General features: G+C 40.3%; 1 protein-coding gene across 1 annotated transcript; it reads left to right on the top strand.

Moving 5' to 3' along the window:
* Window positions 1–186: 186 nt before the first annotated feature.
* Window positions 187–9,743, top strand: RIT1 (Ras like without CAAX 1). Its single transcript, XM_070497895.1, has 6 exons — window positions 187–323; window positions 761–908; window positions 1,075–1,131; window positions 3,559–3,632; window positions 3,855–4,046; window positions 5,930–9,743. The coding sequence occupies exons 2-6, from the start codon at window positions 803–805 to the stop codon at window positions 6,158–6,160; spliced, it is 660 nt and encodes a 219-aa protein (XP_070353996.1). The 5' UTR covers window positions 187–323; window positions 761–802; the 3' UTR covers window positions 6,161–9,743.
* The last annotated feature ends 2,260 nt before the right edge of the window (window positions 9,744–12,003 follow it).

Raw genomic sequence — 12,003 nt, 5'->3', positions numbered from 1 at the left:
CTTCCTCCTTTCTTGTGTGTAAATAGTTGTTTCATAATGTACGTTTTAACTTCTTTGTGTGTGTGTGCATCCCCCGAGTATGGGCCTCTACCAAAGGGCCTTTTGTAAGAGTCGCCTGGCTGGGTCTGGAGACCTGGAGGGAGCCGGCCGTCCCCGGAGGGGCGGGGCCGGTGGCGGGCGTCACGGGGCGGCCCCGCCCCTCCGGCCGGTGGCGCCATCTTCCCGGCTGCGGGAGGGGTCGCAGGTCAGTGCCGGAGCCTCGCGGCGAGGGAAGGAGGACGGAGTGGGAGCTCTGACCGGCCGTGGCGGTCACGTCCCGACGGGTAGGAGGAGGGGGGCTCGGTGGCGGGCTGAGGTGCGCTGGGGGAGGGGAGCTGTCGCGGAGGAGAAGGAGGGGGCGGAACCTCCGGGTGCCGCGGGCGTGAGAGGACCCCTGCGGCCTCAGGGCAGTTCCTTTGGTCCCCAAACCTCAGCTTTCTCCCTGCTGTGCCGGTGCCCCAGTCTGAAAAGAAATTCTGAATTTCTTTGTCTCTTCTTTCTTCTTCTCTCGGGAAAAAGTAGTAATTCGGGAAACCTGTGATGTGTTACAGGACTGAAGTGTCCTGCAGAGAAGGGGAGCATGTGGGGTTTGTTAGGGCCGCCAGAAAGGCGGCAGTAGGGAGCAGGCGTCACGGACCCGAGTCTGAGAAGGTGGGGCACTGGCTGCGGACTGTCGTCACGGTGTCTCCAACCTGGATTAAATATTTTCTTCTTTCTCAAGGTGCCTTTTCCTCGGGGCAGCCCAAGCTTCTCCAAGAGGACAATGGATTCTGGAAGTCGCCCAGGTGGGAGCTGCTGTAGCAGCCCTGCAGGACTCTCACGCGAATACAAGCTAGTGATGCTGGGCGCCGGTGGTGTGGGGAAAAGTGGTAGGTGACATTTTTCTTCCATTTTACAAGAAGGACTAAAAGTACTCAAAACAATGACCTCCACCCAAACCAATTGGGAGACTGGTTATCATGCAATGTTGATACTGAAAATTCTCTCTGTGGGTCACTTTTGTGTAGATTCTAACTTTCATTTCTTGTTTCGAAGCCATGACCATGCAGTTCATCAGCCACCGATTCCCAGAAGATCATGACCCCACCATTGGTAAGTCAGATGATCACTTAGGTTTCCAAAGAAACCCCATAAAAGTCTTCTAGTGTCAATTTTTGAAACAGTTTTAAACTATTTATATTTTGAGCCTCTTTTGCTGTCTGATTCAGGATTTATTTAACAACAAGAGTATCATAGCAGTTGGTAAACAAATGACTATTTCTTTTTCCTATATGTCTCCTTAACTTTATATGTACATAAGCCATCTTTAGTGTCTGTCTTTTATTGAACATTAATGGGACACTTTCTTTGTCATATTCTTATGGTTGGTGTACTGTATTGCCAGATTAAAGGAAAAGTTTAAAGACAACTTAACAGAAGCCTTTTGCTGTCACTTCTCTAAGGGTCTGACTTGAGACTGACTCTGTAACTATGAGTCAGCTGGTTTGAACTTCCACAAAAGGAAGCAGAAAAACAAGTAGAGCCAGCCTGCTGAACTCTTACAACCCAGACTTGCAGAGCCCGGACTTTTTCTACTCAGAGCCCTTCATTACTTCCTTATACCTTGGGTTCATTACATGGCAAAGTCTTCCCTCGTGTCTTTTATAATCCTTAACGCTTTATTGTTGGCAAAACACTATTAAAGTAAAAAGTAGTTTTGTTTTGCCTTTTAAAAGATTTTTAATTGCTGTTCTCTACAAAGACTAAGAAGGTTACCATCCTTCCTGAACCATAAGGAAGCAGGTTTGATTCTAAGGGGTCGTATCCCAGGATAAAAGAAAAATGGGTGTGGGGAAAGGGGAGGACACAGAAGGTCTGCCATACTGCTGGTGTTTTCAGGATGTGACACTTTCTCTCAACAAATCTCCAAAAAGGATTTCCATTGGGTCAGGCCTCTGCTGCTCTGTTTTCCACAAAGCCAGTGAGCGTTCTGTGCTAACCCAGCTTTGGGTGTGGTTATTTTATATAGTAGATGCTTCTGTGGATTAGGGGAAATAGAAACAGGTCTTGTTTTTCATTTACTGTATTAAATTTAGAACATTGTTCAGAGATTCAAACTATGGTGGGAATTCTAGGAATAAAATCAATTTAGGGCTTAGGATAATTTACTTAGAGCTCCAGAAATATCTCTTCTTTAAAGTAAGACTCATATACTGTGTCTCCTGAGTTACTTTTTTGAATCTATTGATTTTTTTTTTTCCAAATCAGCTACTCTCCTGACAATATTATCTGATTCAACAGCAAATACTGTGTCTCTTGAGTTTCTATTATGTGCCAAGCACTGTGGTAGGCCCTGGGGGGTACAGTGGTGAGGAAAAAGATGGTGTCTGCTCTCATTGGGTTTATAACCTAGTGCTTTTTGTTTCAAACTTTGGCTACTAACTCCAAGAAGAGAAACTTTACATTGTAACCAGTACACATTTAAGCATGTGTGTGCCTGTATGTATAGAGGTGCACATATGTGTAGGTAATTAACATATCGTCAAACTATAGTTACCTCACTGCTTATGGTTTGTGGTGCACTCTGGTTTCTTCTCTTTTGGTTTAGGTTTCTGCTTGTTTGTTTTAATGCTGGTCCAAACCCATTAAAATCATTCACAGCTCACTAATCCTAATGGATCATGACCTGTAGTTTGGGAAACATTGATATAGTGGGCCCTTCATCTTTGAGGAAGAGTCAGAAGCAAGGGTTCAAGAAAAAATGTTAACAGGAAATACATCAGGATGTAAGCAGCAGTTGTTCTAATGATGAAAATATTGAGTGGGCTTTTTCTCTCTCTTTTTTTTTTACTTTCCTGTATTTTCCAAGGTTACTATAATAATATGCATAAAGAAATTTGCTTTCATAGAGGAGAAATTATGACAATATGGATTATTTAGAAAATAGTAAAGTAAGTTATGATTTTTCTCTTTTCTATAGTATTAAAATTAGGAGGAATTATAGCATATGGTTAAGTACGTAAGGCTTTGAGTCAAGCAGCCCTTGGTTTTAATTCTGGTTATATCATTAATTAACTGTGTAATATGGGGAACACATTTAGTGTTTTAGAGTTTAATTTTCTTCATGTTTAAAATGAAGATAATAATGCCTACTTCACTGGATTATTATGACTAGTGAATGAGTTAATGTATATAAATTACTTAGTATAATGCCTGGCATCTAATAACTGTTTAATAAATGGTAAAGTTACTTTTCTGGCCTAATATTTTAAAAAAGATCTCTCAGAATCCTTTTTTTAGCTTAGAATTGTAGGTGGAGTCTTATTAAGCTGTGGATAAACTTACATACATCATCGCTTATGTGAAAAAAATAATAAAAACCTTAGTTGAAGACCTAATTTATTTATCTCAATGGATTTAGCATGTTTCCTGAGAAAATTTGGGCACTTAAAGAACTGCTTTTCCATGAGACAGATTTTAAAATAAGGTTGCATATTCCTGTGTTTATGAGTTTATAGACACCTTTCTTCCCTCCTGTAGAAGATGCTTATAAAATCCGGATCCGTATTGATGATGAGCCTGCCAATCTGGACATTTTGGATACGGCTGGACAGGTATTAAATCTTAGAATGCTCTGAGTAAGAGTCTTTTCCCTCTAGTGAAGGGGCAGGAAGGCTTATGCAGAGAAGATCACTAGTTCATCTCTTTTAATTTTTCATGCACTCTGACTCAGGATAGCAGGTAATCAGCATCTCTCTTCTTTAATCTGAAATGATTGCTCATCTGTGTGTAGTTCTAGGTTGCACCAATACATTGATGACCTTGTTTCCCTCCAGGCAGAGTTTACAGCTATGCGAGATCAGTATATGAGGGCAGGAGAAGGGTTTATCATCTGTTATTCTATCACTGATCGTCGAAGTTTCCATGAAGTTCGGGAGTTTAAACAGCTTATTTATCGAGTTCGTCGGACTGATGATACACCTGTGGTTCTTGTGGGAAACAAGTCTGACCTAAAGCAGCTAAGACAGGTAAGGATAGAGTTGAAAATGCTGTCTGTCATCTTGTGGGATTAGTCATTTTTGTTTCTCTGTTTATAGAGTCCTTTGCCTTAAAATAAAAATTCAAAATTAGCTTCTCCCTAACCTTGAAAATTTCCCTATATCTACTAATTTTTTTGTTATTTTGGATAAAATTTAGATTTTAGCAATCAGTTTTCAGGACAAAATCCACAGGATAGTAATCACATGACAAATAGAATACCCATTAAGTGACAGATGATAGAATATTCAATTCCCAAAACCTCAGAAATAAATCTGTTTATGTCAGGAGAAACTTTGGTTAGACTTCAAGATGTACTTCCTGTTGGTGAGGATTATGAGCCCTGGAAGGGGAGAATAAGAGAAATTGCAGAGGATTTTGGAATAACTGATACCTTTCAAGTTAGTGACATTGTTTAAAATTTTGCTGTTTGGTGTAAACTTAAAGGTGGAGTGAAATGGGCACATTTCATAACTACTCCTGAAAGCAATGAATGGTGCAAACCTTTTTGGAAGTAGTTGGACAGTAGTTAAATTCATAATGCTTCTCAGTTAATCCCCATTTGAAAAATCTATTCAGGGATTTACGTATAAAATATTTGTTGCCAGGTTATTTATGGTAGCAGAAGATTGGAAAAGAATCTAAATGTACAAATTAAGAGAAATTATGGTATTTCCATAATTGGTTATATCAGTTTTTAGGTTCCTTATAGTTTTTAGCATTATAGTTTAAGTATGTATTTCTTTGCCTGTGTTTTCCTTTCTTAAAAGGAAAAGTATGAGGGGGCTGGCCCAGTGGTGCAGCAGTTAAGTTTGCATGCTCCACTTTGGCGGTCCAGGGTTCGCCAGTTCAGATCCCGGATGCAGATCTATGCACCTCTTAGCAAGCCATGCTGTGGCAGGCATCCCACATATAAAGTAGAGGAAGATGGGCACAGATGTTAGCTCAAGGTCAATCTTCCTCAGCAAAAAAAAAAAGAGGATTGCTGGCAGATGTTAGCTCAGGGCTAATCTTCCTCAAAAGCAAGTAAATAAGTAAAATGAAAAGTATGAAGAAAATGAAAATGGCATATTTGGCGTTTTTTTCAGTAACATTGGATTATAACATTGTCTGACTTTCAAGTGTACATCATAATATATTTCAAATTCTGTGTAGATTACATCATGTTCACCACCCAAAGACTAATTACAATCCATCACCATACACATGTGCCTAGTTACCCCTTTCGCCCTCCTCCCTCCCCCCTTCCCGTCTCCCCCCTTCCCCTCTGGTTACCACCCATCCAATCTCTGTTGCTCTGTGTTTGTTCGTCATCATTTTTATCTTCTACTTATGAGTGAGATCATATGGTATTTGACTTTCTTCCTCTGACTTGACTTATTTCACTTAGCATAATACCCTCAGGGTCCATCCATGTTATCACAAATGGCCGGATTTCATCACTTCTTATGGCTGAGTAGTATTCCATTGTGTATATACACACCGCATCTTCTTTATCCGTTTGTCCCTTGATGGGCACCTAGGTTGCTTCCAAGTCTTGGCTATTGTGAATAATGCTGCAAGGAACATAGGGGTGCATGTATCTTTAAAAACGGCGTATTTGATATCTGTAACTATTCCCTGTCCCAAAAAGTTATCTTTAAAATAGACAAGAAATAGAATCACATAATTTGAAGGCAGAAGAAATCTTAGAAGTTATGTAATCCAGCCTCTCCCCCCGACCCAGCATTACAAAAATCACTACACTCTACTTGAACACCTCCAGAGTTGAGGAGCTGTCTTCCTTTTAAGGTAGCCCTTTCATTTTTGGGGACAATTGTAATTGTTTTCCACTGTTACCACTATAAATTTTCTCATGTGTACATTTTTAAAGGTCACCAAGGAAGAAGGATTGGCTTTGGCCCGGGAATTCAGCTGTCCCTTTTTTGAGACCTCTGCTGCCTACCGCTACTACATTGATGATGTATTCCATGCCCTTGTGCGGGAGATACGTAGGAAAGAAAAGGAGGCAGTACTGGCCATGGAGAAAAAATCGAAACCCAAAAACAGTGTATGGAGGAGACTGAAATCACCCTTCCGGAAGAAGAAAGATTCTGTAACTTGAAGGGAAGCTGTGGAGTGTTTATCTGTGACCTGCACTGCCTGATCAGAGCAGTCCAGTAACCTGCGTTAGTGAGCGTGATGCTTGCTCTTTCTCCTGTTAGGACCGTTATTTTAAAAGTAACTGATGAAGGGGACATGCCTACTAGAGGTTTTCAATGATGTGGTATTTAAAATATTGTCTCTTAGCTAATTCTGATTTATTAACCCGGTGGAGCACTGTCTACTTTTAAATTGTCTCATTAGAATTTGATCACCCATGTTTTGGGTTCTGTTGCTGATATTAATTAGTTAATGTAAATTGTTTATACCCAGGGGAATATGTATGCCATATGTGTTTGACTAAGCTCACAAGAGGAATTTTTTGCCGTGCACTACTCCATGTTATCTTTCAACTCCAGTTTCCTGGGACTATCCCAGAGAAGGACCTCAGTCTTTTCTATTCACACTGTGCTTCCTAGAGACAGAACAAAAACCCTGTAGGGAAATCCATGCTAAAGAGATTGGTGTTAACGTTCAGCAAATAGCTGTGGAACTGACTCCTGTTGCAGATTGTAGAGTGATGAGATCTGGGGAGATCAGGCTGTATGTTTGCAGGAACTTGGCTAGAAAAAGGTAGGATCAGAACAGTGTTCCCAGTACGAACCTGGCTTTTCTAAGAAGTGCACATTTGACCCAAATGCACTGGGATGGATAAGACAAACAGAAGCATATCAAATGTAATGAAGGTTTCTCCTATGAGGTTATTTTACTCCTCCTTTCAGGCTTTGCCTTTCTTTAGCTTCAAAGGTAAACACTTTGGGAACTCTTACTGGATTACTAAACTCTTGTTTAATCTAAATCCCTGGTTGGAACAGCCATTGCCTTGTACAGGTTTATCTTTTCCCTGGATATGCATGCATCAATACATTTACAATAATTGCTTCCTCGTGCTTTCCCTGAGCTTCCCTGTGCTCCTTTGAAGATATAGCCCTGGCAGAATGGTTTTTAGACCCTTTGTCAGACTGACTGCATTTTCCACATGGAAGAGACATCAGGAGTTTGAGTAATTGTGTATGTGCCTCCTTGATGTTGACAATCACTAGACTCAGTGCTCTAAGAAAGCCCTTGGTATTTCTGTTTAATGAGCCAGTCTTGAAGCTTTAAAATTCCCATATGTTGAGTTTCTCATTGAAGATTTCTTTACAAAGACATTGCTGAGTTCACCTCAGGGTTGTCTGAGCCTTAACAAAGCTTAGCCTAAGAGAATACCACTTCAGTACCTGTGCGTAGTTGAGAAACTGTTGTCCTGGGAAGAAACAGCTTTAAATATTGGTGGTAAGCTCTCTCTTCTAGAATCAGGATTGTTTTGATATCTGAACTTGTTATATGTGGAGATTAAGTGCAAAAGTGCTAAGAGTAATGTGTGTCACTAAAGCAGTGTTTGTGTCCACTTTAAACTCTAAGAACATGACTGTGTAGCACCTCTTAAAAGGGCACAGCTCAACTTACTGTTTTCCATTTTTATTACAGGCAGAAGGACAGGGTTGTTAATGTTTTTCCTTATAATCAATGGTATATGTCCTAGGTTTAAAGAAAAGTGATGGTTGTAACTCTTAGCTGAGTAGTGGTCCCTTTTCAAACTCCTGGAAATGTTTTTGCTACCAAATAAATCAAGTTTTATGGTACTCAAGCCATCCAGAAGTGAAAGGCCCAGAATTTGAATCTATGCAGGACAAAAATCTTGCAGGAATCAAAGCACTTTGGAGAAGCATGAAAAGAAATACAGTGCAATTCTGTTTTAACAGTATTTCACCACATTTAAACTAGCTTGGAGCCTTTTAAGTTTAATGCCTTAACTTCTCATTACTAGTGACCTACGGAATTGTTATTAGCATCAAGCAGGAAGTTGACAGCTATATCATTATTTGAGATAGTCAAGGCAGCAGACAACATTGCTAGAAGGAAAGATCTGTAAGACAGGAGGGAATTTGTATTGTATATAAGAAAAATAACAAATTAGTGTTTTTAAGACTATCACTGTCATATATTTGATTGTTGGATTAATTAGCCCATTAATTAGTATTAAGAATTCTATTCGTGGTGCTAAATAGTTTGAGGGGTATAAAATGTCTAAGTCATAGCTCTATTCTTAGTGATCATATGGTGTATGTAATTTATAAGCTCTAAGTAGTCAGCTTTATCCAATTTGAGGGCATTAAAATCAATTACTGCCTGGAACTTTGAAGAGAAAAATTCAGGGACAAGTTGAAAAGCACTGGAACTGTTCATGTCCATACTAGATTGGTAAATTGCAAAATTTAGAAGCTAGCCTTTAGAATTAGCTGTTTAGAATTCAGAAAGGGATATATGTCTTAACTTCGTGATATATTAGCAAAAATTGGTCTACTGTGATGTTTGGGGAGGAGAGGGGAGAGAAAAGTTTTTCCCTTATGCACTTGTATATGAAGATGGTTTGTATGACACAATACAAAACTTTTAAACAACTTGTTGGGCTTTTCCTTTACTTACCTATGTCTGGGTAGAAATGTTTGGAATCATCGCAAAGGATCATTTTAAGAAAAAAATTTAATACCATGAGATTTTATATTCTGGAAAATACTGATTTAAAAAAATTGAATGCCCAGCATGTACAGAACACCCTTGTCAAGTGGTGGGGAGCAGGCCATGGAATGCCCCTTCGTTCAGAGGTTACCTCTTTGGTGGAGAGACAGGAAAAACTCATTGAAAATGATAGCCCATTTGCCACCTGATCAAGAGTTAATGTTTGAAGTCTGTGTACTAAATGTGAGAGAATGAGGAATAATTTTTTCTGTGAAAGTCATTTCTTTTTCATCACTACTGTAAATGGGCATCAGTGTTGGTAGAGAGGACTTAGTTTGGACATTAAGGGAATGTATTTTTGTGTCTTCATTATTTAACATTTATTGAGTGGGTCAGTAACTGTCAGTGTGGTCCACCATTGAAATGGGCAATGGAGGAAATATAAAATATCCCTGCTCGTGAGCTCTGGTAGAATTTGCATATACAAAACAACTGGAGGTCAATCTTAAGGTAGTAGATTATGTGCTTCAGACTGGGAATGTTGTAGGAATTCAGAGAGGGAAGGAATTAGTATGGCTGGAGCTGACTCGAGTAGCTAATGGGAGCTAAAGCTCCTGGTAAATACTCGTAGTCTTGTACTTTTTCCAAACTCAATCTTGAGAAGGGTGAGATGTAGAAAAATTTGAAGTCTTATTTTTTATGAGTCCTTATTAACTTTGACAAGCACTTGGCTTTAAAAGATGGTTCAATACTGAAAATAGATTTGCAGTAATCCTGGATTTGCTCAAGCTTCAAATTAAAGTTTATTTTCAAATTGTTCTTCCCACATTTCAGCAGCTCAGCTGGAACTGAAACTTAGGTGGTATTACCATACAGGGAAGTAGTTGGAAATCCTAGTTCTCTGACTAAAAAGAGTATCACCCTGTGCTCTAAATGTTCTCACTGCACGAATTAATTTTGTCTTTCTCCCCTTTTTCCCCACTAAGAATTGCTGTGAATTAATTAGGTATAGCATAAATTATAATAAATAAATTAAGAAAATGGCAACTGTATTTTTATTTTACTCAGAAGTTTTGACAGTTTTTTCAGTGAAAGTTGGGAGATGAGTCTGTTGCTATTCTTCCGTGGTTTATTGGTTAACTGTGTTTCAGTGGTGTGCTATGCACCTGTTTGTCTAGACTGCACCCATATCCACAAAGAAAGCCAGAGCTGGCTTAGCTCTTGTCTGCAGAAAGCACATTCTCCTTTGAGGAGTTGAACTGAATTGACTTGCCTCCCACTTGGTGTCACTATGTAGGAGCAGAGGACCACGTGTGGCCTGGAGGAACCAGGATGGATTTTAGTTTAGGAAATGGGGTCAGACAGCATAAGCGGGTCAACCCATCTATAGAGCCCTGCAGACCCGTTTCCCTTCACTGTCCGCATGGTCAGGGCTGGAGTGTGGCCAGCTTCCTTAGGCTAAAATGAGTTAGTTAACTAAGGACTTCTAACACATGGGTTCTGCTCCTGGGGGGTTATCATTAATTGGGAGGACAGGGCAATAAGTAGGCAACATAAAAGCAAAGACATTACATTGAGTTATTAAAAGAATACATTGAAAGATCTAGGATTAAATTGATAGGTGGAATTAGACCATGAAGATTTCTCAAAATTGTAGTTTGGAGAGGAGGAAAAGTGTGACGTGAAACGAGGAAAGTCTTAAGAGTCATGTCTGTAAGACAACTGAGCCAAGATTTGAGACTGGGAAAGTCAAGACTATCGTGTTGTACATGGAATGAGCATCAAGAAGCAAGCTTGAGGTTAAAGGGTAAGAGCTGGGATATAGCAAGAGACCAATAGGGCAGGACTAATTGGGTGGAAAGCTGTGAAGGCCAGCCAGAGGTGTGCATGGTTCCCAGATACCTGGTCGCTCGGGATCAGAAACAGCTGGGGAGTTGTTTTGCTTTTCATTTTCTCAGCCCCTGGAAATTTTGATTTGATCTCTGATAGGACCCAGGAATCTATATTAAAACAAAAACCTCCCCAGGTGCTTCTGAGTGTAGCTGTTCCTAGATCAGGAATCACCGAGCTGGATGGTGTGGCAGTGTCTGGGGAGATCGCTGGAGGACTGTAAAGCAATGATAGGTTGTAGTTAACAGGTGGGGGAAATTCTGGTGGCTATGGACAGAATGGTGTGGGGCTGGGGAGCAGCTGGGAGTAAGCAACAAGAAGGATGCTGTAATAGTTCACAACTAAGGAAACAAGGGATTCAGCTGTGGGGACAAGAAAAATAAACTCATGCCTTGTTATGAAGGAAACCACCGGATAGAACAAAGAACTGTTAGGTCTTAATGTTTGGGATATTCTGAAATTTCCAGTCAACTTTTAAACATGACTTGGCCTTGAGACAAAATTACTGAAATGTTTTAGCTTTGTCTAATAGACCTTGCTTTAAAAAAAACCCCAAAACTGTGATGAGCAGCTTTGGGTTCAGAGTGTACATTCCTCAGCACACATGATCGTATTGTTAAGTCACCCAGTTTTTTTAACAAAAGCTGCTGGGGTGGGGACATGTGTCATTTCCTGCCCTTCCCAGAGCTGGTTATTGCTAGAGTTTATTACAGTTTGCTCTGAGCCAGAAGAAAGTCGCTCCAGAAACATCCCCCGCCAGATGCTTTCCCTAGTTTCCTTGCAGAGGAGTGTGTAGGTGAGGGAGTGGAGGCAGAGAAACTGGGGGTTTATATGAAGGTGAGTCCAAATATGTGCTCAAACACAGCGTAATCCAACATAAAATCTCTGCTGGTCCGGGAAGGCATGCATGCACATCAATTTAGTCAGAAATAATTGGCACAGTCCCACCCAAAACATTATAGCCACTCTTATTTTCATATCCTTAGACTCCTCAAAAGAATCTATGGGTCTAGTTGCAGCTAATACCCACCCACCACTGCCACCACCCAAAAAACAATAACAAAAACAAAACAACTCTAGACCAAACTTCTTTTGAAACTCTGACTCAGAATAAGTAGGAAGAAGAGGCGAAGTCTTTCCATGTTTGCTCTAGGTCTGCTTCCTGGACAATATTTTGTTCCTGCCTGTCTGTCTGCTGTCAACAAATCTTTATTGAGTGCCTGATGCTTGCCAGGTATTGTGTTGGGTGTTGGGAATTCAACAGTGAATAAAAACAAGCACACAGTTCCTGGAGTCTCAGTTCTGTTCTTTGGGCGCCTCTAATTCTAATGTGCAAAATCTCACATCAGAGGTTTGGATCAAATGACGAGAGAGTGAGATGGGGTAAAGGACAAGTGAAAATTTCAACTACTT

The sequence above is a fragment of the Equus asinus genome, chromosome 25, assembly GCF_041296235.1.
Source record: "Equus asinus isolate D_3611 breed Donkey chromosome 25, EquAss-T2T_v2, whole genome shotgun sequence".
Taxonomy (NCBI): Eukaryota; Metazoa; Chordata; class Mammalia; order Perissodactyla; family Equidae; genus Equus; species Equus asinus.
The sequence above is the reverse complement of the archived record's forward strand: the minus strand, read 5'-3'. Positions and strand labels throughout refer to the sequence as shown.

Bases quoted from the DNA above. Each gene is read 5' to 3' on its own strand.
- RIT1 (XM_070497895.1), top strand. From the start codon at position 803: ATGGATTCTGGAAGTCGCCCAGGTGGGAGCTGCTGTAGCAGCCCTGCA. The intron at 3,633-3,854 runs GTATTAAATCTT...GTTTCCCTCCAG, and splicing joins TTTTGGATACGGCTGGACAG to GCAGAGTTTACAGCTATGCG. The intron at 4,047-5,929 runs GTAAGGATAGAG...ACATTTTTAAAG, and splicing joins ACCTAAAGCAGCTAAGACAG to GTCACCAAGGAAGAAGGATT.